General features: G+C 46.8%; 1 protein-coding gene across 1 annotated transcript in view; it reads left to right on the top strand.

Moving 5' to 3' along the window:
- The window catches only part of LOC149341504 (oxytocin receptor-like), an 83,036-nt gene extending 58,026 nt beyond the window's left edge, over positions 1-25,010 (top strand). The window contains exon 3 of the mRNA XM_089541982.1: positions 23,975-25,010. Within this exon, the coding sequence (XP_089398108.1) occupies positions 23,975-24,264 (290 nt within the window). The 3' untranslated portion in view covers positions 24,265-25,010. The remainder of the gene's footprint in view (positions 1-23,974) is intronic.
- The last annotated feature ends 405 nt before the right edge of the window (positions 25,011-25,415 follow it).

The following is a 25,415-nucleotide window of genomic DNA, read 5'->3' as shown; positions in this document are numbered from 1 at the left end:
AGACAGCCGAAATAATTTGGGACCTCAAATAAGACCCAAAATTTTCCTTAAAATGTCGCAAATGTGAAATTTATGAGCTCGACCCGTGCACCAGAGGTGATTCAGAGTTCGAAGAGGATATCATTAGGCAATATCTGATTAAGGAAGGGTAACCATGCAATGTTTCTTGACTGCAAGTGTTTGGAAGATAAGAAAATGGAATATTGATGGCTCAGTGCTGCGATGGTCGACGGCGGGAGCCGACTGCTAGCGCCAGTTGTGCGCGGACAAGTATCTTCTTCAGCGCTTACCTAAGCGTATGAGCTGTGCGTCAATGTGAGCCAATTACGTTTAAGCTGCTGAGGAGCTGCATTGCAAACCATGACTTCGTCTCCCGCACGAGAGAGGTAACTAACTGGTACTGATTAATAAAGTATACCACGCTCGTTTTCTGGCCTGCAACAGGATGGAGCCCCTTCGACATTTATAATCTCTCTCTTTCTTTCAGTTCATCATTCTTACCAGCACATACCACCTAACCATTTACAGGTTTACACGCTTATCTAGCTCTCTACGCACGGCCTTCTTGCATTAATGAACACTAACGGCCACCTTGTGGACGAGAACTATCCCTGGAAACCATTTTGACCCTGTAATACAATTCCTCGTGTATTGGTCACGCAGAAGACTACTCCAGAGCAGGCATGAGGTGTAGCAACCTGAAATAGCAGGCTATACTATATTGTTCTTCATGCTGCTCCTTACACACGTGGTGGCTACTTAATTCGCTTTGTTATGTTCTTGGTTCAGGTATCGGAAAACTTAAATATACAGGGATGCCACTCATATACTAGATCGTGCCTTGTGCACCAAGCAAGGTCTGATAACGAGGCTCTTCGTTGTCGCCCTAAAGGGACAAAATTGACCGAGGGGCTGCACACAGTAGAAGAGCCATATATCGCTATTTCGCTTCGCTTCTTCGTCCTCCTTTTTGCGGTTTGTGCTTCCGAATGTACAAGTGGTATGGCCACAACAGTGTTCCGTATTCCCGTATCAGGCTCTTCCTGGATACCAATCACGGAATTGGCGCCGTACAGTGCAGGTCACGTCTCGCGCACCGGAAGTTCATTGGCCGAGTCGTTTCTGTTGTATCACCGAAACGCGGCCACTGCTTATTTTCTTTTTGCGCTTTTGCGCCTTCCTCAAGGCATCGCTGGCGTTCTTTGTTTTTTAACCTTGAGGCAATGAGTTCTTCTTGTTTACCGTATTCGAACATTACGGAAAACGGTATGGTGCTAGCTATAACGGCTTTTATAGTGAACAAGGGCGCAGCGTCGTTCCTTTCGCTTTTCCTTTGCTGAAGAGCCTCTGGTTCGATCACTCACTCACTCACTCACTCACTCACTCACTCACTCACTCACTCACTCACTCACTCACTCACTCACTCACTCACTCACTCACTCACTCACTCACTCACTCACTCACTCACTCACTCACTCACTCACTCACTCACTCACTCACTCACTCACTCACTCACTCACTCACTCACTCACTCACTCTCACACTCACTCTCACACCAACACCACCTAGACAAGGTGGTGATGCTCACACTCACTCTCACTCTCACTCTCACTCTCACACTCTCACTCACTCACATTCTCACTCACTCACACTCTCACTCACTCACACTCACTCACTCACTCACACTCTCACTCACTCACACTCACTCACTCACTCTCATTCACCCACTCACTCACTCTCATTCACCCACTCACCCACTCACAACTCACTCACTCACCCACCCACCCACCCGCCCACTCTCACTCACTCACTCACTCACTCACTCACTCACTCACTCACTCACTCACTCACTCACTCACTCACTCACTCACTCACTCACTCACTCACTCACTCACTCACTCACTCACTCACTCACTCACTCACTCACTCACTCACTCACTCACTTTATGGCTCGTAAGTTCGCTCGCTCAGCTACTGGTGAAATTGTTATACCCCACTATTACCGGGTGCGAAAATTGAGCAGAACAAAAACATAGTCGGCGAGAATTCAGTTGCAGCCCAACAGCGCGTGGTACGCACATGCATCACTCCATGAGACGATGCATGCGTCGCCCTCGCCTGGTTGTCCGGAAGCTCCGTACCCGTTCTCCTGGATGTGAAGGGCCGTGCACCACTGCAGCTACGTGCCAGCAATGGCAAGTGTGGCACGTAGCAATTCCCTCTCCAATACCTGGCCGTCCTTGCGACAGGACAGCGGGCTCGGCGCTAAACTGCGGCGTCGCCTCGTCAGCCGCATCACTTGGCCGGTATATACAAGAAATAGTGGTCGTAACTCTAGGCGACAGCATCCAGAATGCACGAAGGAGGAGGAGAGGCAACAGACACGACGATTCTTGGCGAAGGTTGTCTTGAATAACCAATCAGCTGCACACCCTGTCTGCGCCCACCCTTAGTCATGACTAGAGACCGGATTTTAGGCAAATGCCTATTTTTTTCAACGCTTCCTAGGCGCACCATTTTTACATATGAGCACGAATTAGGTGTTGACAATATGTTTAATACTCTTTTTATAGTGCCTATAAATGCCTATTTTGAGTGTCAGTGCCTATAAATGCCTATTTCGGACGTCGGTGCCTAAAAATGGCCTATATTACAGAAAAGGGGCCTGCAATACGCTGTGGTTTTGCTTTCAGATTCTGCTGGCTTTCGAATCCATTTTGGTTTTGAGTAGATCACACACTTGGCAACATTAGATGACCTCGTCAGTTGGCTGTGTTGAACACTGCACCTACGCCGACTGTGTACACAATACCAACCACGTCAGCCGAAATTATGGAAGCAACCTTTTTCCTATTTTCTGCCATTTTATCGTGGCAGCTTGTCGATGACTTTGGCTGTTAAATTGGTAGTTGACCAGATGGCACCACACTTCGGAAAGTATACGGAGTAAGTTATAGGCTCGTCCAAATGATTCCCAATTGGTTCCAGTTGAAACGAACTAAAATGTTCCATAAACCTTCTGGAAACAGTTTAACTGATTTTTTTCCGAAGAAGATTTTTTTCTTTCTGAAGAACTCGGAAAGCACTTCAAGGACGGTAATGAACTTATTGCTTCAGTCAAGGGTGTGTTTTTGAAAGCGCCTTCTCGTGTGTGCGCGTTTAAAGAGCAGTTGCCGGAAGTGCCTCTCCCGCCGGAGCCTATCATCACACGTTGGGGAACGTGGCTGGGAGCCGTTGAATACTCCAGCTACCACCTTTCTGGCCTGAAGATCGTCATAAACACTTTCTCAGGCTCATCCTCTAGTCAGGAGGGCTCAAGCTGCCCTCTCTCAGGACAACCTTCAAGGAGACCTCGCGTACTTGTGCGCTAACTTCACTTTTCTTGCGAGCACTATAAAAAAATGGAATGTCGGGGTGTAATGCTCACTACCAACATTGGACTAATTGAGAATGTGCAGCAACGGATCGCTGCTCTTAATCACGGAGAAGTTGCCGAGAAAATCCGCGCAAAGTTGCAGTCCGTCTTTGAAAAAACGAGGGGTTCTCAGTCCTCAAGCAAATTTCAGGAGTACTTACCGGTGAATATTCTATGATACCGAACAGTGTAATGCCATCAAATATTCCTAAGTACAAGCACTCTCCTGTAACATCCGTTGATGTTGAGCGTTCCTTTTTAGCATACAAGCTTGTTCTTACTGATAAGAGGCATACACCGTGCGGGCAGGGCACTTTTTTCTTATTTATTTTTTAAAGCCCACACTAATATCTGATAAGAGGCATAAATTTGAGTCCATAAACCTGGAGATGGTGCTTGTCTGCTACTGCTTCCATAGCTTTAACAGTGATTTCTAGATGGATGATGTTTATTTTATCATGAATCCTCGTGGATGTACGCAAGCCCGTGCAGAAGTATGATTCTTTCCTGCAGATCTATGATTGCGCATCGACAGCACTGTGTGTAACATTTTCTAGCATCTTGTATTTATGGTTTCCAGACCCTTCTAATGGCAAGCACCATTTGATAGTCGCGTGGCTCTAGACACGTGAAGCCACAAACTATAAAACACTGTTCAATTCCTGTGTGAGCGAAGACTGAACTCGTTTGTCAGATGCTTTGAATTGACAATGTTTCTATCAATTTCTAAATATATGGCCTCCTATTAAGGTGTTCATTGTTTCCACTCTTGTACACGACTAGCGAATTGTTTGTTTGGAGGTATACCAAAGTGTTTTAAAACGGTTGGTAACCCTCCCTTTTGTTCTGCTGAAGCAAGTGTATTGCACGAAAAGTTGCGCGACAGCCTTAAAAAACGGCTTCTAAAGTTCGCACCTTGCTTAAGGTCCCAAATCATTCCTGCTGTGTTTTTGTTTCATTTTAGAGCAGATATTGCGCGCCGAAGTTCTGAACTGTGTACACTTTTGATAAAGTTTATAGTGCCTATTTTGCTCCGTTAGGTGCCTAAAATGCAATTTTAGGCGCCTATTTATGGCGCCTAAAACGTGATTTTTAGTGCCTAAAAATCCGGCCTCTAGTCATGACAAAAGGCGAAAATCCGTCCCCTGTTCGAAAGTGTTTGTCAGCAGCCGCGTAGTGCTGGTCATTCTCCGCAGGAGAAACCGCGAAGTAGACAAGCAAATGCCCACCGGGAACGCACGCGCTTGGCAGCTGCGCCCGTTCACTCTTTGCGGGCTGGAGGCAGCGACCGCAAAAAAGGAGATGGGACGTGGTTCGTTACTTTCTGCCTCTTCGTCAGGAAGGACGGTCGATCAGAGGGCGGAAAGTTCGCGTCTCAGAGCTGCTGCGCGCTTTGCAGAGTTTCCGTCGTCATGAGCTTGGAGAATAACCAAGTACGAACACTTTGGCGAATTCCACAAAGACACTATACACAACAGTTTATGCTGCAAAAGCAGGCAGCAGAAAAGTCCTTTGCGTGAAACCACTGACCGTTCTGGTCAGACGCTGTACATTGTGAGGTTACGAATTAGTTGCGCTCCTTGAAATTCGTGCGGCTGTCGCAACCGAGCCAGCTGCATTCGACGCCATTTTCGGAAGGGACACTGACCACACGAACATGTCGATGCTCCTCTGAGTCACACGAGCGAACGGAATAACTTAGACCGCCATGAGTACGCGTCTCCCAGCAATATATTCTGACAGCAAGGATAAGATATTGCGACAGAAGCAAGGGAGATTGTTGGAAGATATAAACACGTTGCAAGATATAAACTGCGTTTCAGAAGTTGATGCAGTGGTATTGACCCTGCAGCGTGTTCGGTCAAATTCAGCTACAAGTATGCATCATACAATCGCGCTTGGTAGCGTAGTCCGAAAGAAAAATAAAAAAAGCTCGGCAGTTTCTTGTAAAAGCACCGACTATGTAAGACTGAACCAGTGGCAGCATAAACCCCTGCCGCTCAAGCTCCCTTGACATCAGAGGTCTAACTCACAACATGGCCAGGAACACGTGGATAGCGTTACAACAGCTAGCGTATTTAAATCACCAGCTTACTCATTTGACGCACGCCTGTACCATGACCATATTCGTTGGTCGGAGGTGACACCACACTGAGTATTGGGACACGACAGAATAAATTAGAATTTATTTGAAACGACATACTACCCCAACAACTACACCGTAAACTCCAAAAAATCACTTGAAAAAAAAAAAATGGTTGCTTGGAATGTATTTTTCGGTGAGACGACGCGTTTCCTTACTTGCCGTGTGGAAAGAGAAACAGTTACTGTGCTTTCACGGCGAGACTAAAGGTGGCATAACTTTATATACTGAGTGTATCACCCAAGATATTCTGCAAGATTTAGAAATAGGCTTTTTGAGTTAGAAGAACGCTTTTTTTCGGAATAGTGGTGCAGCGCAGCAGAATACAGCTACAACGTGCTAACTAGTAGGTTGGTTAATCTGATTGTAAATATTTAACGTTTTAGCTATTAGTGTTATTCTCCTTTTTTATTGAAAGGTGTGTAGCTCACTATATTACCTACATCAGTTTTTATAACTTTTTCTACATAGCGCCCAAAAACATGCACTTTCGAGAAGCTTGCAAGCAAAGCAACCCCTCCAGTGTACGTAATGCGTCGAAATATATCCTATATTTGCTGTTATCACCGAAAGTAAGTGAGTATTCGAAATTCTAAAGACTGATATGGCTATAAGGTGGGATACACGTCTTTCATTAGATAAGGAGGCTAAAAGTAATTAATGATGCGTTAACTATTAAGTATTAGTTAACCAGCCTACTAGTTAGCACGTCTTAGCTGTATTCTGATGCGCTACATCGCTGCCAATGCGATCGCCGAAAAAAAGCACTCTTCTAAAGCAAGAAGCTCATTTATAAAAATTGCAGAGTTTCTTCGGTGAAACCTGGTATATATATTTCTGAGTAAGCCGTGGGCGAAGTCGATAACTGAGGCTCAGAATGAATCTGACAGCTCGGCGGTACGTGACATCCTATTAAAAAGAAGAGAATGCTGATAGATTGGGACAGAAGTTGTAAGTATAAGTATAAAAAGTTCCACGACTCTCGAACGTGGCAGTGCAGTGACGGCTGTGGTGGGAAAGCAAGCGTTGAAATCCAGGGAAAGCGAGAGCACCAAAGGATTGATGGCGAGTTTCTCGAGGAAACCTGCGAAAAGAAAAACATAGTCCGCAGCGCTGTTCGCTGAAGTACGACGGAGCCCTCGAAAGAAAGCTGAGCTTCCTGCGTCGCACTCAGTTTATAAGGGGGAAGCGCTGCCTGTTCTTGGAGACACAAAAGAAAGTTGAGGGGGAGCTCGAAGAAACGAAGAAAATAAAGAGAAAGAAAAGCCATCGCACTTTCAGCTTCGGTAAGAAGGGTGACACACAGTCAGGAAGTGTAGACGCGGCGGTGAAAGTAAAAAGCTACCGTGCAACCAGGAGGTTTTTTCCCTCCCATGTGCGGAAACGAACGAACAAAGAAAAAGTAGTAAGAAAGGGTGGAGTGAAGCCTATTCACTTTCAGCAAGAATTTGGTATTCCAGGTTTCCTTTATTGACTTCTGCTCTTCCGCTACGCAGCTTGCCACGCTGAGCGCTTTGAGCGCTTGCCCATCGATCCCTTGATCAATTTCAGGTAAGTTTGCAGGTGACTATGGACACGTCGACTGTGATAAGCGTGGGTTTGGCAGTATACACATGATCACCGTAAGACTTCATCGCCAAGCGGGATACAGCAAATTACTCCCGAGAGCAATATTTCGGAAACGCATGCAATTGACTTAAATAAATAAACACGGCACGCTGACATTTTACGGCAAGTATCTCGGTTTGGCTGGATAGTGGTTATCCATATCGTATAAAATATTCTTTTATATATAATTTAAGAGGATTCTGATGTGGGTGAGTTGGTTCATATTTTCTACGAAACAAGTTAACACAGCGCAAACATTTTTTAGTAATGCTATTGCACGTTAATGAGCACTTGTCATGAGTTCATTTTCGCTGTGTAATTCCTTTTTGTGTGTTCATTTTCGCTGTGTAACGCCTCAATGTAGCGTGTGAGACGTTCCTTCGCAATGTCCACTGGTTGACAGTGTATGACTTGGTTCAGGAAAATGGAATAAATCGTGCTGGTTTTTATGACGCAATAGAGAATTGGTGGTCAGCGCCCGTCCTGTGTTTCGCGTTCCTTCCATTGTTGTCCTCGTTCCGCTGCGCTGTGATAATCTATTTCGTAGAAAATATCAAATTTATTTTTAAATTTTCGTCCTGTTCAGACTTTCCGACCATACCTGTAAAACTGTCAGCTCACTTTTTTCGCTTCGCTTGCTTTGCACTACGAGCATGCAGAGAAGATTGGCCTAAGCCATGGCCTAGCTCCAAGCTAAATGGCCTGGGTCATTTTTCTTGCAGAAATACTTTCGTATGCACCTGCTGCTGCTAAATCATCGTGACGTTCTCCAAATTATATTTTGTTGCAAGTCGTGTAGCGAGTTGTGCAGCAAGTCGTGTAGTAAGCCACGAGCCAATAGCAAATAAGAAAGCTTTCCGGTGAAGTCAGAAAACAGCATCAGACACACTCATAAAAAATGGCGAAGAGTACAAGTCAAGTTACCGTATCGCGAGCACAAATCTTTAGTTATATCATTACTTTCACTCTTGTACACGCGGCTGCTTGGTGCTATCGCTGCTCTGTAATCAATGGTCGAGAGCATAAACAAAAGTGTATAATTTCCGGAATAAGCCGAGCTTGTTGCTACCTTTTCCTCAACCTGAATGGATTCCGTCGTGTACGGATTTTGTTGACAGCAACTCACTGGCAACACAATGGTTTTGCTTTGCGGGCGATCTGTGTCCTTCAGAGGGCGTACTTTTTCAGATGATTTGTGAGAATGTAAGTTGAATACAGCGGGCCGCCACAGCGGCGAAAGCTTCGGTCGCTGTTATTTTTAGAATCCGGCAAAATCCAACATCTCTACTCGTTCCTTCTCTGGTCGCTGCCACTTTTTTCTTCTGTTCTAGTGTAGTTCCTGGTCATTTTATGTACAAGTGTGCCCGAGGAGAAACGAAAACTGGCAGAGTTTTTAGAAGCGATGCTCACGAACTCTTTGTGGACTTCAGAATCGATAGGAAACAGACGCGGCCATCCAAATTTCCAGGGACAGCGCAGCACCGAGAAAGTTGAGGAACTACAGATTAAAGGAGGCTGACAAAGATGTACTCCAGGCAAAAAATTGAGGCACGTGCTCACACTTACAGATCAATGCGTTTAAAATGATTAGTGGCCCACTGAACTGATGGTTCTTTCGCTTACCGATAAAATCGATCGCTCAGCAAATTTTAAAAAGAAACAGTACTTTTAATGCAGCGTGCATGCTGAGGGTCCCGCACAGCATCGGAATTTTACATGACCTATATAAAACTGTTTCCCCCCCTCAACCCCCCCCCCCCAAAAAAAAAAAAAATACATTCCGCAGGCAGAAAGAATATAATTATGCTAGCCTCCATGATCCGGTGAGTGTAAGCTACGCGCACGCGCGTGCACATACACACGCATGCACATACACGCGCACACGAGCCCACATACACGTACACATACACACGCACGCGCACGCAGGATGCTCTAGGTAATGCGAGTCGTTATAAAGAGACGATGGGAAAAGTGGTACGGTTGGGGGAGAGGAACGAAAACAGGCCGACTGCACGGCAAGCCAAAGTTCGCGCAGCCGCGCTCACTACCAGTGCGTAGCCAGCGACCAAAATATCGTCTTTCAGCATTTTGAGCATGAACAGCTTTAGCTCCCACTGAAGGCGCGCAGCGTGTGATCTTGGCGCTAGAACGGAGGAAGAACATGGCTGTAAACAAAAGTGAGAACACGGAGGCGCACCTAGAAAAACTTTGGCGAAACTTTCACTCATCTCCTGGTGCCTGCGTGCTGCTATACCACCGGTGTAGTGCATGCGTCAACCGCAGCACCTTCCTGGTCCCGTGATGAATGAAGGCGGTGCGCGTCGCGAAGGAGCCTGCGCTCTTTTTTGAAGCCTGGGCGGCGCATGCGCGGACATCGTGACGCACGAGCCAGCGACGGTGGGGATAGATGGCTGTTTGGCCGAGACGCGACTTTGCCTTGCTACCAGTTTCAGTGTGTGGAATATTCTACGCCGCTATTGACAAATATTTCATGCTTACGTTCTGCTCGCTACCACGAGAGAGAGTGCATTTCATACCCTTTCCTCAAAAGCGAGGACGAAACGTTCTGTAGAAAGAAACTAGACTGAGTAATAGTTTGTTATTGCGTTAATAAATTTTCTAATTGAAACGTGTCACGCAGTTTCAGCCGCTTAACTTCGTTGATTTAAACCAAATCTTTCGAAAAGTACGAAATGAAGCGCTCGCCTGTGTGCCCTGTCTAGGTAACCGCCACAAACGCTGTTGTAATTTTTCTAACGCAACTGAGAGGGGAGGGGGGGGGGATTTCATCTTTATTTATAGAGAGAAAACCGAATAACTTACCGCAATGCTTAGAGAGCAGATGCTTTGAGAGAAAGTCAAGAAATACTGCGAACAGCCGGTGTAGAAAAAACCAGCACCTCTCCATGTCGCGTGCAGCGATCTTCCCTGAAGGCTCCTACCATCAGTGCTGCCATCTGCCTGTGATCACCTTTTTTCACTTTTTTTTAATTTTCGAAGACGTATCAAACCTATCCTGTCTCTGCGCTCCTTTTTTTTTTTCTCCTGCCGCGGCAATAATCGCGATATCGATATAGGGGGCGGTAACTAGACAAGCATACGAACCAATTAAAATTTTAAAATGCGGAAACCTATAAATAAAGTAGAATATATGGTTGAATAAATAATAAAAACAGAACGATGAAGACTTGCAGAAGAAACATTAAACGTTCGCGATGTAATTACGACATATTTTTCTGGCTGGGCAAGCCGAGTATGAGAAAAGCCTGCCCACTCTAACCCCGCTGACCTTTCCTCCTAAGAAAAACAGCTTTCAGATGAATTCAGTTCGCGGTGAGTTTTTCTGTGATAGAAATCCAGTGTCAGTAGTGGTGGGAGAAATCGGAGAAAAGGAATAAAAATACAAAGCTGGGAAGGACTTTTCTCCTCTTGGACGTCGCCGAAGCGCACAAAATGACGCACGGAGTCCACCGTCATCTAGTTGCCCTGTCCGGGCGGTGGGAGCTCGTTAGAGGCCCGCCAACGCACAGAGTTCCATTTCACTGCCTAACGAGCCTCGGTTCACATTCCGGACGGCGCACCACGTCTGATCCTCCTGGCAAAAAGTGGCCCAGGCAGAGAGAGAGAGAGAGAAAAATGCTCTTTAATGAAATGCAGATAATTTAGCCGCTGTACAAACAGCGCTGGCATGCTATTTTGCGGTTGAGAAAAGTTAAAAAACAAAACAAAAAAAAAGAGAATCTAGAAGTTTGGATATAAGAATGCCTCACTCAAATTCTGCGTAAAACGAAGGAGAATGCAGATAAGTTTTAGAGTTAATGATCGAGCCCACTGCCCTGCAGGTGGGTAAAGAAAAAGTTCAGTGCACGGCACGCGTCAAAGGTAACGAAAGAAGGCTTCAAAGTTTGTCAGTTTTTCCAGTGCCTTCTAATAGGAAAACAAAAATTCAAAGCACAGCGCTGCTACCCAGGGCAAGCAGAGGGACCTAAAACAAAGTTCATTGTTGCTGTAATTTGCACTCAATTTCTTAGTTTTTAGATTACAAGGAGGAGGATCCCTTCGGGAGGCCGAGACAGACCCGAAGGCACTTGTTCCGTGTGCTGCTTCCAGTGTTTTCTTACTCGTGCGAGGTAATCGGTGAAGAACCGGCAGAGAACAACATATTGCTCCTTCGACGTAAGATTTTTAAAGGAGTATCACAGAATTGCAGTTGCTGCCCCATCGTGTTCCCGCCATATATGCTGAACATGTGCGGCGCTGCAGCAATTTTCTCACAAAGCCTTTATCACTTGAGGGGATCAAAGATCTTTCTATCGATAACAGCACCAAGGAACCTGTGAGTTCGCACATAGGGAAGCACACGTCTTCCCAGCAGGAGCGGGTATCGGTAATTCATGGAAACGCTCTTTTCAGGGGGAGAGATGAGTACCTCGCGGTGCCAGGTATGTCGAGATGTTGAATAACGCTCTCTGTAGACGCTGCGCTCTAACAAAGTGCGAACGTGATGGTTTCTCGGTGCAGATGTCGTCCGCAAATAGCGTAATATATACTCCTCGCCTTAGGTTCTGTTTCGTGTGCATGAAGGGAGTGTTAAACAGTAGAGGGCTAAGCACAACCCCGTGTGGTACGCCTTTCTCTGCAACACGGTACGACACACGGTACGGCAGTAAAGACAGCCTTCCGTAGAACTCATTACCTGTGCACAAATGAGGCTTGCGGGAGCTAACGAGGAATCAGATTCGAAAAAAACTTTCGAGATCACTGCGGGCATCTACACTGGAGCAATGTGAAAACAGAACGTCCACATACTATATCGACGTCAGTGGGTGTTCCGACATCCTTGTACATCTAAGCGTAATTTTTGCTTTTTTTCTCCTTTAATTAACTAATGACACCTCATCAACCAAATTGTTTCCTACTGCAACATTTTATCGCACACTATCCATCGCAATCACACTTTCACAGATTTATCTTAAGAGAACGACGTAATCATGCGGACAAAATTTGCGGACACGTTTTGCGGACACTTTTTGCTGACGAAGCCTTAGGCCGTTGGCGTTCATTGTGTTCATTGGTGTTGGCGTTGACAATGTTTTGCACTGTGATGATTTTAGAGAAAGGAAATGCGCGTAACTGCCTCCTTGGGTGAGTGGACTGTACAAGGGGGACAGTTATGCACCGTTTCTTTCCTGCCATTGAAAAACCTCATCATGCAGTACAAAATACGAGAATGTACGCGCCAGCGCGATTAAAGCTTATAAAGCTCACGCCGGCCCATAGAATGACCGTAAATTTCATACGGCTATCTTCTCCTTACACCTTTTACAGACTGGTCTGAACGCCCAGCGTTCAAATAAGAAAGCAACAGAGTAGTTTTATTGTTTCCTTAATTAGACTTACAGGTATTGACAGAGTTATTTTTTTTACTTTTTTTTGCTAATTTTCCACTTGATGCCGACATGCTACTTCCACTGACTTCCTTTCCCTGTTCATTCTTTTGCCCATCTGCGATCGGTAAACAGTAGCTGTGACAGCAGAGTCTCCGGAATACGCTACTTTCAGAACTGACATAAGCCCTGACGTCAAAGGTGGTGGCCACCAATGGTGGAAGAGCAAAACAACAATTCAGCGAAAAAGTAATTAAGAATCATGTCCCAAGATCTCTTTGCGTTAACGGAGGAATAATCATAAACGCGTGCTTACATTTCATCGAGACCCTTGTGATTAAGAGGGAAGAAGTATAAACACACCACCGTGACCCAGGTCGCTGTCATGGAACAAAAAAAATGGGGGAAAGAGGCGCCTAATTAGCTAATTGGCGAACTGGGAAGCAACTTAGACAAAGGCTGTGACATCCGCCTTATGCCAAGCCACTTCAGCCGTGCTTCCGTTTCGCTCGAGAAAGAAAAACCTGACAAAGAAAGAGGAAGAAAGAGAGAGGACGAACCATCGATGCCAGAAATCGCGCATGCATTTTTCTTGTATTTCCGGTCGCTGACCGCTCTGTGTTCTAAATGAGCCATAACCCCCACCCCCATGTAAATTAAGTGGCTGGCAGCAGCGGTACTCCGTATCCTCACAGCAAGCTTCAAAGAGATTCTTTAGAGTTTTAATGAACTTTCATTGACATTCTGCCTGAATGGCGGAAAACAGTTCTACTGCAAAATATATCGGCAGACTTTAATAAAAGAGCCGTAGACTAACTTCCCGTTTGTCTCCCCGAAAAGGCAGCAGTATGGCGAATGCTGCATTATGTCATCAACGAATCGAGGACAGCCATCGCAACCAGCCATCCTTGGCAGATGGTAAACACCGGTTAACTGCGTAGTAACCATATTCTCTGGTGTCACAAGATGACAATTACATACGGCGACCTATATAGAAGGTGTTTCAGAGAAGCCCGCCACGAATTTTAAAAGTACGGCTTTTAAAAGTAGCGGTGTTCCCCGCTATTCGCCACTTCGCTGCTTCAGCGCGGGAGGGGCAGAGATTGTCACGTGGTACATGCGTCATGTAGTGTCGCGATTTGATCGACGTCTCTTAGCGCTTCCCGCAGGCGCGCTGCTTTCGAATGGCGCGAAAAATGACCCGAATTTGTTGTGCCAGAGCGGGGAGAGTAACCGCGTTTCCAAAATTTTAAAAACTGATACGGATATTGCTGACGGGCTTCTACAAATTTATAATTGCAGAAACGCGGATTTCGGTAATAATTAAAAAACTAACTTTTATATAATTCGTCTGTTTCTCGACGTCCGCCGACACTAGTGTTTCTCTTTCTCGACGTCCGCGAACGGTAGTATTACTACGCCACAAAAAGCTTCTTTTTACCTCAAAAACACTATTTTAAAGATTGGTGGCGGGCTTCTCTGAAATACCTGGTATGTATAGGCCCATACTTGCACAGGTTGGCCACAACACGGTGAGCAGGTTGCAAGAGGCTTCAGAACGCATCACGAGTTTTTCGCTGAGTGCGGGTTTAATTGCTAGCGCACTAGAAACTACCACATGGACGATGCGTAAATGAGGGATAGGGGCAGTTTCTAACTTTTCAGAGATAACGTGTAAGGGAACAAGAAGCCTTTAGCATACAAAAAAATAGCAGTTACAAAAATGAATGGGCTGCAGCTACGAACAAATTCCCTGCTCTCGGGTACCTGCTAATGCAAAATAAAAAAAAAAGAAAAATGATTCAGGCAGTTCTGTTAGGTGCATAAGGGGCCTAGTGCTACACCTTTGTTTGGATGAATGTTGCTACACATGATTCGCGCGCAATACCATTTTGGCGAACCTATTTCTCAAAAACATAAAATTATGCAGGGCTGCTGTGGTATGTTATGCTTTGGCCACTGCGTGCTATTTTAACTCATGATAACGCGCACTCGTCCTCCACACAATAAGTTTTTTTTTAAATGCAACCTACTTTAATTTACAATAGATTGCCTCCCAAACATAATAACCTTTTGCACGGATGGCTGAACGAAGGGTTCTATCTAGGTAGTCTGAAAAGAAAACAATGGCAGTGGCATGCAGATACAAGAGCGGCACGAACCAAGATGAAGGTAAGCTGAGCTATACCGTCAACTAATTATAGTTATTATAACACAAAAAAGCAAGCATGAGGAGCTTGCGTGGAAAGCGTGTCTATAGGAACTGAATACAGTGAGCGGATCGAGCGAGAGCCCGAAGTCCTTATAATAAAGTAATAGTTTGCGTTAACAAAAAGAGTGCGTTCCAAAAACGAAAGTATCGGCTTATTGAAACGCCGCCTCACTATGAAATTATAGTTCCGAATCACTTGGCAGCTTAGTATAAGACTTTTCATTACCATGACCTTATACTGGCGGTACGTAACTAGAACCATAGTTCTGAACGAGAGGGGGTATACGTTACGAAATCAGAACTCAGACAATAATGGTGGCTGCTTCATTAGCGCAAGAGGCTATATAGCACCTGCTGCGGTATCAGCCTGTAGCAGTGGCTTACTGTATATGGTTAGCAAAAATACTCCCAGCAAGGAATTAGTGGACATTAACGCGGAATTGTTTCCGTTTGGCAAGTCGAAAACTCCTAACGGAATACAACATCGCAAGAAAACAAGGGCTAGAACATACACTATACAGTACGCGCGCCAATTACCAATTGATTTATTCTCTGCAAAAACCATGTAACTACACAAGAGTACAGACAAAAAACAACAAACACAAGAAGTCTAGAAAAGGAAGAAAATTGATTGAAACGAGGGCACTGAACCATTCAAAAAGGCAGTCTCTTCATCTCTTAGAGACAAAGACGACTTGCTCACGCACATTGTTTGCGCCGTCGTATTTTATTAGCTATGTTTCTTCACCAACTAGCCCAAACCAAAGTCTTGCCGAAACCACTGTTGACATATGCAATTGTTGCCGTATTTCCTCGGAAAGCAGACAGAAAAGGTATTCATTTTCTGTTTTAGATCTCCGTGTCATGTGAGGGGGGGGGGGGGGGGGGGGAGCACCTGTCGCCCTATCAGCTGGTGCTGGTGTCTGAAGGAGGGAACCGTGAGATTTCCTGCGCGCAGGTCCAAATAGACCTGATACACCCAGAATATGAGGGCAGGGGTCGCGGAGCTACGGAGTCGACTGCAGATCGCTTTGATGGGCTCACTTTGAAATAATTTATTCTTAAGTGGCGGGGAGAAGGCAGTGTTTGTCTCTAGGCGGCGGACTAGTCTCCATAGCCCTCTGTGTATTCCTCCAGCATCGGTTAAGTGAAGCGTGCCCTCTCGCATGGACATTACTCTGCCCCCTGAGGAGACGATCAAGGACCTCGCCGCGTTTTTTCTTGACGTCTTCGTCGAAAATAGAGGAGTCCAGTGGAAACCAGCGTTGATGCCCTAGGAAATGGTAAACACGTCCGGCGCGGACGCCCTCTCGCTGTGGGCCCACTCGTTGCCTGCGATGCCTGCGTGTATTGGCAAGGCGGAGAAGAGAAAGCGGAAATGCCCAAATACTCAAGAATGCTGACGCTGAAATGCAAATATTTTCAGTCGGGACGCTCTCAGACAGCCGAATACTCCGGGATGACAAATAACAGCGCGAACGGACTAAAGACGAAGCAAACAATGGCCACCACAAATGCAGACTTCCAGCTTATAGTTTACCGAGAAAACGCAGAACATGTTCCACGGTGCATTATCCTCTAGCTATACAGTCCTTGAAGGAGTCTGCGCCAGGTGTACTGACTCCTCTAATATAAGTTGGCGCACTGAAAAAAGCTTTCAGCAATACAAAAAAGCTTTCAGCAATACAAAAAAGCTCGAAACAGTTTCGAGCACCCAGTGGCGGACATTGAGTGCAAGGTATACAACTAGACAAATCCTTCATAATATTGGGCATGGGCAGGATTCACGAATGCTCGCCAGCTTCCTTTTCGCCGATCAAATTGTCTGAAATGCGCACCGTAGACGAAACAGACTTCGCTCGCTACGTAAACAGAATATTGACGCGTATCTCACGAGATGACTACCGAGGACGTAAACAACGTGAGTGCCAATACGCTTCCCTCCGTTCAGTACATTGCGGCCCGCGTAGTGGCAGGCGGGGACGTACACCTCCAGGAAATGCGCACGCTCATGGGATGCACTACGTTGGGGTGTCGTAATACGTAATCGTACGGTTCTCCACTACGCTTCAACTCAAATCCAGCATTTGCCACGACAGAGTTTGCTGTTCTACCCCTAGGGGTGCGGCATGGATGGCTCAGTCAAAAATCAGGGTCGATATTGCGGAGCCCTCTTTCTGCGCAGCACCTCTTAGCAAACACTGCTCTTCTAAGCCGAACCTCCTCAAGAACGGCGCAGTGACCACGCGGATATCCTGAAAACAGGACATGCGACCAAGAGAGGTATAAACAGCGCCCGCTGTTCAACCCGGCTTTATCGGGGTATTGCTGGGCTCATGACGCGCCACGTTTGAAGGCGAATATGCACGCGGCTTAGCTCTCTTAGAAGAACGCGAGCGGTGCAGTTCACACGAAAGCCATGCAAAAGAAAACAGTGGGTTTAGAGTTGTTCTTCTAAGCTTACACTTCTCTTCTGCGGTTGTCTCCTTCATATGCTGCCCTAGCGCTGCACACACGACGCAGACAGAAACGCAATACCCTGTCCTTCTGTGCCTCCTGTGTAGCGCTTGAACAGTGCAAAACTCACGCTGGTTTCCGTTCTTTTGGCTTCGTCGCACAGAACCCGCGGGTAAGTGCAGTGTATAGTGGAGCAACGTAAATCTAGCACTGACTCGAGACATCTGCGGCTACTCTCATTGCTAACAACATAAAGCGTGGGGGAAGTAATACATCGTTCCCGCTAACCAGCAGTTGAGCTGTGTCACTCACTTTTAAATATGTCAAGTGCAAACCAACTCGCCCAACATTCCGCCTTCCAGTTGGATTGAAGTATGTAGTCTTTCGCTCTATATAAGCGTTTCTGGGCGGCTCGCGCTTCGCCTCTCGTGGCTGACCAGCGCCAGTGACCGAAAATGATGAAATCAATCACAAAGCTGTCACTAAGTGTAGCTTCAACGCCGCCTCACGGATGTGAGCTTCGCTGGTTCCGAGCCCTTCATTTAAGCTGAGGAGTAGAACCGTACAAACGATGGAGCAAATGTAGCAAGATTTGTTGATCGAAGTCCAGGAAGTGAAAAGCAGATAGAAAGATGAGGAAAAGTAAAAAGTCATGCAACCAACAAGGTGTATCCCAGCGTCAGACCCAAGTGTTTGCACAAGTGCTTGCCCAAGATAGCCTTAGCGGTCACATAAAGTGTTGGCCTGACTGATCCTGACCTGGTATAGAGAACAATAAAAAAAAGCGCAAGCAACGAAGGAAAAAGGCAGGTTTCCCAAAGCACATCCGGGTGCGCCGCCTTCGGGTGCGCAGTTTAATCGAGCGAGAACCAGAAATTAGGCCCCTGCGATCCAATTGATCGCACCATAACGAGACTCTATCCCCGACGTCTCGGCGACGGCGGCAACAACGCAGTCACGCCGTCCGGAACAGACTGGCTGCCGGATGCGCTCCGGTGATCTCTGCTTCCCGCATTTCCTCCCACGATCCCTCCGTTCTGTTCGTCTTTGTTTTCCTGTAAATGCCGTGTCGGCCACGGCAGGGGCAACAAGTGGTAGGCACTAAAGAATTCGCTAGAAAAGCTGCATGTTACCTGTCATTAAGCGTTGTAACGTAAGCAGCTGGAAGGCTTGTTTAGTTCATGAATTCATTGGCTAAATAATCACTCGAGTAGCGTCTGTGAAGCTATCGGGCCGAATCCAGAAGCGAATGAAGCGCGGCTATAGGACGTAATTGAGTTTCAGGCGTAGAGCGTAGGCGGTTGTGGCTGCATTTCTTGCTATTGTGATAATGACGTCCGCAAATCCTGAAACATTGTTCTGTTTGATTTGAATCTTGCATGTGGTACACTAACGCAGTGAAACTTATACTTAATCAAAGTAGTTTCCCTCAGAAAGTATACTGTTACCTTGCTGAATGTGTGTTTGCCGTGAATGGAGATAGCAGGCGACTGGCGGTCCGTTCGAACTGAATAGTTTGGGCGAAAAACGTCCTCAAGCGTCTGAAAATAAGATAGCATAATCGGTTGTTTTGGGGTGTTGGTTGCGGGGCTCTGCTTGTCATTGTTCTTCTCTTTCCGGGCTTGGCCTTCGCTACCAAGGCGAAAATTTATTGTCCCGCATCGGTTGCTCAGTGGTTGTGGTGCTCGGCTGCTGACCTGGAAGATGCGGGTTCGATCCCGGCCGCGGCGGTTGCATTTTGATGGAGGCGAAATGCGAGAGGCCCGTGTGCTGTGCGATGTGAGTGCACGTCAAAGAAGCCCAGCTGGTCGAAATTATCCGGAGCTCTCCACTACGGCGTCCCTCATAGCCTGAGTCGCTTTTGGACTTTAAATCGCCTGAACCAAACAAAAATTTATGACTGAATCTTTTTTAACGTTCACTTTCTGTCATCAGTGTTCACTGTGCCTCATATGTTTACTACGCACCGGGTTTTAGTCAGAGCATGCTTACAAAGCCAAAAGAAGTCAGAAGATAATATATAGTCTCTTTGGCGGCAACAGCGCCCCTCCATTTTCTCATCCTACTTCTTCCCTTCGTTCTCCCATCGCCGGCCTTCCATTCGTAATCTCATCATTTCCTCCTGGCTGCTTTGATCGATGACCTTCGATGCGTTTCATGTGCAACCATTCGATGGCTCGAGGTGGGCTCCGTATAATGTCTCACGCCGTAAAAGAAATATCAATAAGCCTCCCGCAGGGCGGATATGTGGTCGTTTCTGCACTTCTTAGCAGCTGCTCCTCAGGTATGATGATTACGAAACTTTATTTGTCAACTACCAGTTAATTCGCAGATCTTCGAGTGCTGTCAAGTCTTTTCTTCTCCTCCTTCTCCTGACCTTGAGGATCCGTGGAATGGCATGTTGCAACTTCCAAAGCCCGACACATGGCCCTCTCTTGGGCTTGAGGGCCGAGTTGGTGACTGCACCCCCCCCCCCCCCACACACACACACACACAAACACACACACCCATTCTGCTTGGTTAAAGAGGCAAAGCATTCGTATAACATATTAGCTATGTCGGCCTTGGGATGGCCACAGAATGAGCTTACTGGAGAATATGATCCGGGACAAGCGATGGAGCATTTATATGGATGGGGTAAACTATCTGTCTGTAGTTGCCTCCATACTACCTTCTCGAGTTTGGAAAGAGATTTGCCGGACGGCAGGAGGTACATTCTATAATTTCAGCAGTGAATCGTTATTTCGTGGTACGTAACCATGTGTTCCCTAGCCCATCTCAGGTTTGGGAAACCCACAGCCAGGCTGATGAATCCTAGGGCAGAATAGTGGGCTGCATCATTCCAAGGATGGCAAGAATGCGCAGGGACCCATATAATTTCGATTCGGTAGTCTAAGTTATTTATATTTCTAATAATGCTGCTGGCTGTATAATTCAACCAACCGTCTGCAAAATTTTTAATCCCAGTTTTGGATCGCTAAAGATATATTTAGCCCCGGTGGACGTGATTACGAGACGCAGCCGCTGTCTCTGCATCTTCCGGCCGCCCGACCTTAGCGGTGGCTGCACATATGAGTATTTGGGCGTCAGTGTTTAAGTATCTCCCCTTTATCTCCTTTACTACTGTTTCATTAGAGAGCAGGTTTCCTTGCAGGGTTTTCGCGATATTTTTCCTGCTTTCCTACTTTGACTTTGTCGGGTCTATGAAGTGACGTAGAAGTTGCCATGTGCCCTTCATGCCTAGCTTGCCCTTCATCCTCCCTTCCGCTCCTTCACTCCACTCGCATAATGATGAACGACGACGGCACTGCTAGCGTTTGGCCAATGTCACGAACAAACACTAAATCAAATGAAATGGAAGTGAATAAACACGTGTCGGTGACAATACACCACCTGAGGCGAGTGTCTGCGCCCTCCCAGAGTGCCTGTGTAACAGCCGGCGTGCTCTGACTTTCGAGCATTGTTGACACCTCGAATCAACTCCTGGCGCAAGGATGGCTCCTACCAAATAAAGAGAACCAGTGAAAGAACGAAAGGTTTGACTGAGCGAGGAAAAGAAGAACTCCTCATCTCATTTCGGAAATCAGCAGTCACGAAGTTTATAGTGTTTTCGCTTAGCGCGACTCGTTATCCCGTTTATAATCTCAGGACGCTTTGCTGAAACGTGTGCTGACACAGTTAAATTGCTGTAGGTTTATGCCCTTTCCATCTATTTTCTAAATTTACTTTTATACGTTCGTGTGTGCAGGCATCAGAGGCACTGCAGGGCCTTTAGACTGCCCTGAAATTTGTCCGGTGCGTTAATCAGGAAATGAATTAATTATTGTAATTATTTAAATATTTTGTCGCACAAGCTGGCTAGTTGTTGTTATATCTACGAGCTCCTTAGTGGTAATTCGAGAAGACAAAACGTGCGCTACAAGCAGCCCTGTCAAGGCGGAAAATATGATTCGCTTCATTAAGGAGAAGGGCCGCTTCTACATTTTAATCTTCATGCTGCTACGAATACACAAACCGCTCGGCTATGCTGAGCCGGAAAACCCAGGCTCATTCCCAGCCGAGGCAGCCGCGTTTCCATGGAGGTGAAACGCAAGAACCGGCGTGTGTGATGTGCGATGTCAGTGCACGCTAAAGAACCCCGGGGGGGTCAAAATCATTCCGCAGCCCTCCACTACGGCCTCCGTTTCTCTGCCTGCTTCACCTCTTCCCTCACGGCGCAGATTAGGTCTCCACCGAGAAATGAGAAAGTTGCTGCTTCTTTCTGTGCCTAAAAATAAATTTTTCATTCAGTAATGAGATTTCTAAAATTATTTCACCGGAGGTCGTGCTTAGGCGCTGGTAACAGTGCCGACAGTGCGCAGTGCCGTAGAAACGCGCTGGCAGAACATGTAACGTGAGCATAACATCGCTAACTATTTTACGCCTGTCTGAGCGCTTCGAGCGGCGCTTTTTTTTTTTTTTTACTTCCTCCCCTCTTTTTTCCGCGCTTCTGCTCAATCGCGCAGAAAACTCTAATTATCTTGGACGACAGGGATGCACTGGGCCTCTGCTCTTTTCTCGTTCCTTCTCGCTTAACCGGGAGCTCGCGCGTGAACACACGCCGCGTTGTGTGCAGTTTCTTTTTTTTATTATTTTATGACTTCAGGCTGCTTCACAAGGCATGCTGTAGCGACTCACGTCCCTTCAGGGCAGCTCGGTTCTGGAGGTGACAGAAGGAAATTCTGATTAGGGAGGAAAAGAGTGCACGGAAGTAAACAGAAAATCCAGCCCGTTGGCGGGGAGGGCTGCAGGGATTTGAGATTCAGGATTTAGAGTAGATTTCCGAGGAGGAAGTCTGCTTCTTGCTCAGAAAATTAGAGCGAAGAGAGTAAAACGCAGAAACGTGCAGGGCGGCGCGATGTCGGAGCTCTTGAAACAAACCCCGGGGCTCTCAAGAGCTTAGCGAGGCTGCCGGATGAGTTGCACGGTCCAAGGATAAAAAAAATTATGTGACGGACGATTTAGTGTGGTTAAGCCAAATGCGAATTAGGTGCGCCCGCACTTCGTTTTCAACTTCAGTTTGAGGCTTTGTTTAAAAGAGCAATGCGGTAGCGACGTGCTGTGGATCCACTGCGCACGGATAGAACGATGAGAAACTGTCACATCCTAAGCACAGCTCCAGAGACTGGCATTTAAACACGCGGGATGTTCGGCTTCGGCGATGATGTAGTGGTCTAATGATGTGGCCAGCGAAGCTGGTCTGTTCGTGCCGCCACGGATTCGAAACCAACTAGCAGCCATAAAGTGTTTTGCCAAAAAATATTCTGCATAGTTGGCCATGAAGCCAGCTGGTAGGTTGCCCACAACCCAATGTGGGCAGGTTGCCACGTTTAAGAAGCTTCGGACAGACAAACATCGGCGAAAGCTGAGGTTGGTTAAAAGAGCTCTGAAAAAGAAACAGTTCGCGCCTTCCTTTCATCGCAGATGATCAGCGTTCATTACCAGGCTGAAGTTGCTTGAATGCAGCTCCAGTCGCAAACGCTGTGGCTACTACATAAGGAGCCCACGGATGGATGAGTTCACTAATCGAATATGATTGCCTTTAACTGGCTTTCTACGCCGAGCTGCGTTCAGGTAACTGGAGACATGACTTACGAAAACGTGCTGCCAGCAGTTGGGACATGTGGTGTCTTGCATGGGTATAACACGAGCCGTTAATCACCGCCCTGAAAACTTGTCTTGCTTTGTAAGCGGTAGAATCGAGCATTAATTAGAATGCTAGTTTGGCCAGCTTCTATTGAACAATAAAAGAGCAACCTTGGTCAGCATAAGCCACAGAAAAGTTTGGTCTCCTGACTCTAATGGGCGTGTACGTAAGTGTTGGTGGAGATTGTGGGTTGGATCTGAGCGAGGGAAAAGCGCTGTAACTTTCTTCTCTCATGTAGTCACCTTAACAATGCCATGAGGGAATTTTCAACGGAGGGGGGAACAGAGGACAAGAGAAAGAGTCGTCGTAGTGGACGGCTCCGTATTAATTTCGACCACCTAGTGTTATTCAACGTGCGCTGACATAGCACGCCGCATGAGCGTTTTTGATCCTGCAACCTCATGCTCAACAGCCGAACTCCACAGCCACTGAGATGCGGGTGTGTGTGTGGAAGGCATAGAGTAGATGCTGCTCATTTAGGAACACCGCTCTCACTTATTCAGCACACAGAGGTAGGAAAATAAGGGGCTCGTTATGATATGATATATTAAGGAAGCCATTAGTCACCGAAACCAAGGAAAACATAGGGGAATTTAAAAAAAAAAATCTGGGGTATAGCGTGAGAGGGTTCAAGCAAAGCTGCCGCCCACACCGCTCGATCACTTACCCCTTCGCACTCACGGTATTGCAAGGCGTTCAGTGTTCGCCGCTATGGACGAGGGTGGCATTGGTGAACACTTCTAAGGTTACGCTTACGCAACATAAATAGCTCCGCAAGTAGAAGACAAGATTGGATAGCCGCCGCCATAGATTAATTGGCAAATCGGCATACGAATGCCATGGGTTCGGGTCCGACTGGGGGCATGTCGATGCTCTTCCTTGTTCTTTCCAATGACTTAATTTTCATCCATGAAGTGGTTGCACTACTGAATTTCCATTAACCAACATCACAAACTAAAAAAAGATCTATTTCTTCTATGATTTCCTTGGTGTCGATGTCGGTTGGCTTCCTCATAGTATGTTCTCGCTTATAGTTGTCTTTCTTCTCCATCTCCCACTGTTGCAGACGCTACGGTGACCATCCTCATGCTGCTCAACAGCCTCAATAGCTGCGTCAACCCGTGGATCTACCTGTTCTTCAACCGGAACCTGGTGCAAGCGCTGAGGCAGCAGGTGTGCTGCTGCCGCCAGGACAAAGCTGCCGACGGCGCGCACCCGCGCAGTGCGGCCACCGTCCTCCCCGAGATGACCACGCAAGGAACCGACGTCAACACCAGCCGCCAGAGCTCGCCCGTGTACCCGACGCCGCGCAAGGGGCTCGACAACATCGACATGGGCGTCCGGAGGCATTCCTAGTGGCACGCCTCCCCCGATGCTGGCCGCCTCGGCCGCACTGCGCGCGTACGGCACCCGGCTTGCGTACCGCAGCAGAAGGACTTGGCCGAGACCAGCTGCATCGAGGTTCAGTGTACGAGCTCAGTCCTTCGCGCCAACGTGCCAAAGGACCGCACTCTGGGAGAGCCAGTCTCGCCAGCGACTGGTTCGTATGTGTCGCTGTGTTGAGTCCGGATGAGCACTGTTCTCTGAGGACACCAGTGGCACCTGAGACAACGTCGTTGAGAAGGGAACTAACCGTTGATGAAAGCATTAACACGCAATTAGACAGGAAAAACAACAAACCCTCCCAGAAGCTAATAAACTTGCATGACTAAACAAAGATAAGTAGCCAATGCACAAATAATGCCGACCACTACCGACACATCAGGCATTTTCTAGTCCCGACCACGACAAAGTAAAAACCGAAGATCCAGAGCTATCAGTGAGATTTAAGATTTAAGGGTCGCGATGTCTGCGCTCGGTACACGTTGTAGTGAACGTGGCCGGACATCGCGAGTAATCAAAGACGCGAAAAGACTGAAGAAACGTAAAGCAGCCAGCCCTACAACTGAAACGTCATTCACAGAACGTTTACATATAATCTCTACACCCTCAGTTCGCTGTCTTGCTACCGACGAGCGGCGCTGAGAATGTCATTGTCGCAAGTGTCAAACGGGCAGCCAGCCGCCATTTACTACTAAAAGTGCTCCATTAACAATGATGGTATTGAGAAGAGAAAACTGTGGAGACTTTAAACGGCTAGAGGGCAGAAAAAGAACAATAAATCTTTTCACTTGAAGTGGACACTTGCTCACGCCTTGTTGAAAGGGAGGAAGGGGAGAAGTGTTAAACCGAAAATGTAGAGAGCGAATTAATATGACCTATGGGTCAGGATGGATGCATACAACCCATACGTGCTCGGGTGGAACAATGTTACCACTACGCACCAAGCGTATGCAGACTGTATATGCCGTTAGAGAGAATATGAACCCGTACAGACAACCTCTTCTTGTTGGACATCATACACTTTCTCCCTTATAATCAATCCAACTTCAGCACCTCCCACACACGAATACACATATACTTTATTTTCTCATGTCGTATAAATGCAGCGCATCGGTATCGTTGAA

Source organism: Amblyomma mixtum, chromosome 5, assembly GCF_055824585.1.
Source record: "Amblyomma mixtum isolate Tamu chromosome 5, ASM5582458v1, whole genome shotgun sequence".
NCBI classification, from domain to species: Eukaryota; Metazoa; Arthropoda; class Arachnida; order Ixodida; family Ixodidae; genus Amblyomma; species Amblyomma mixtum.
This window is presented reverse-complemented; position numbering and strand designations above follow the sequence as displayed.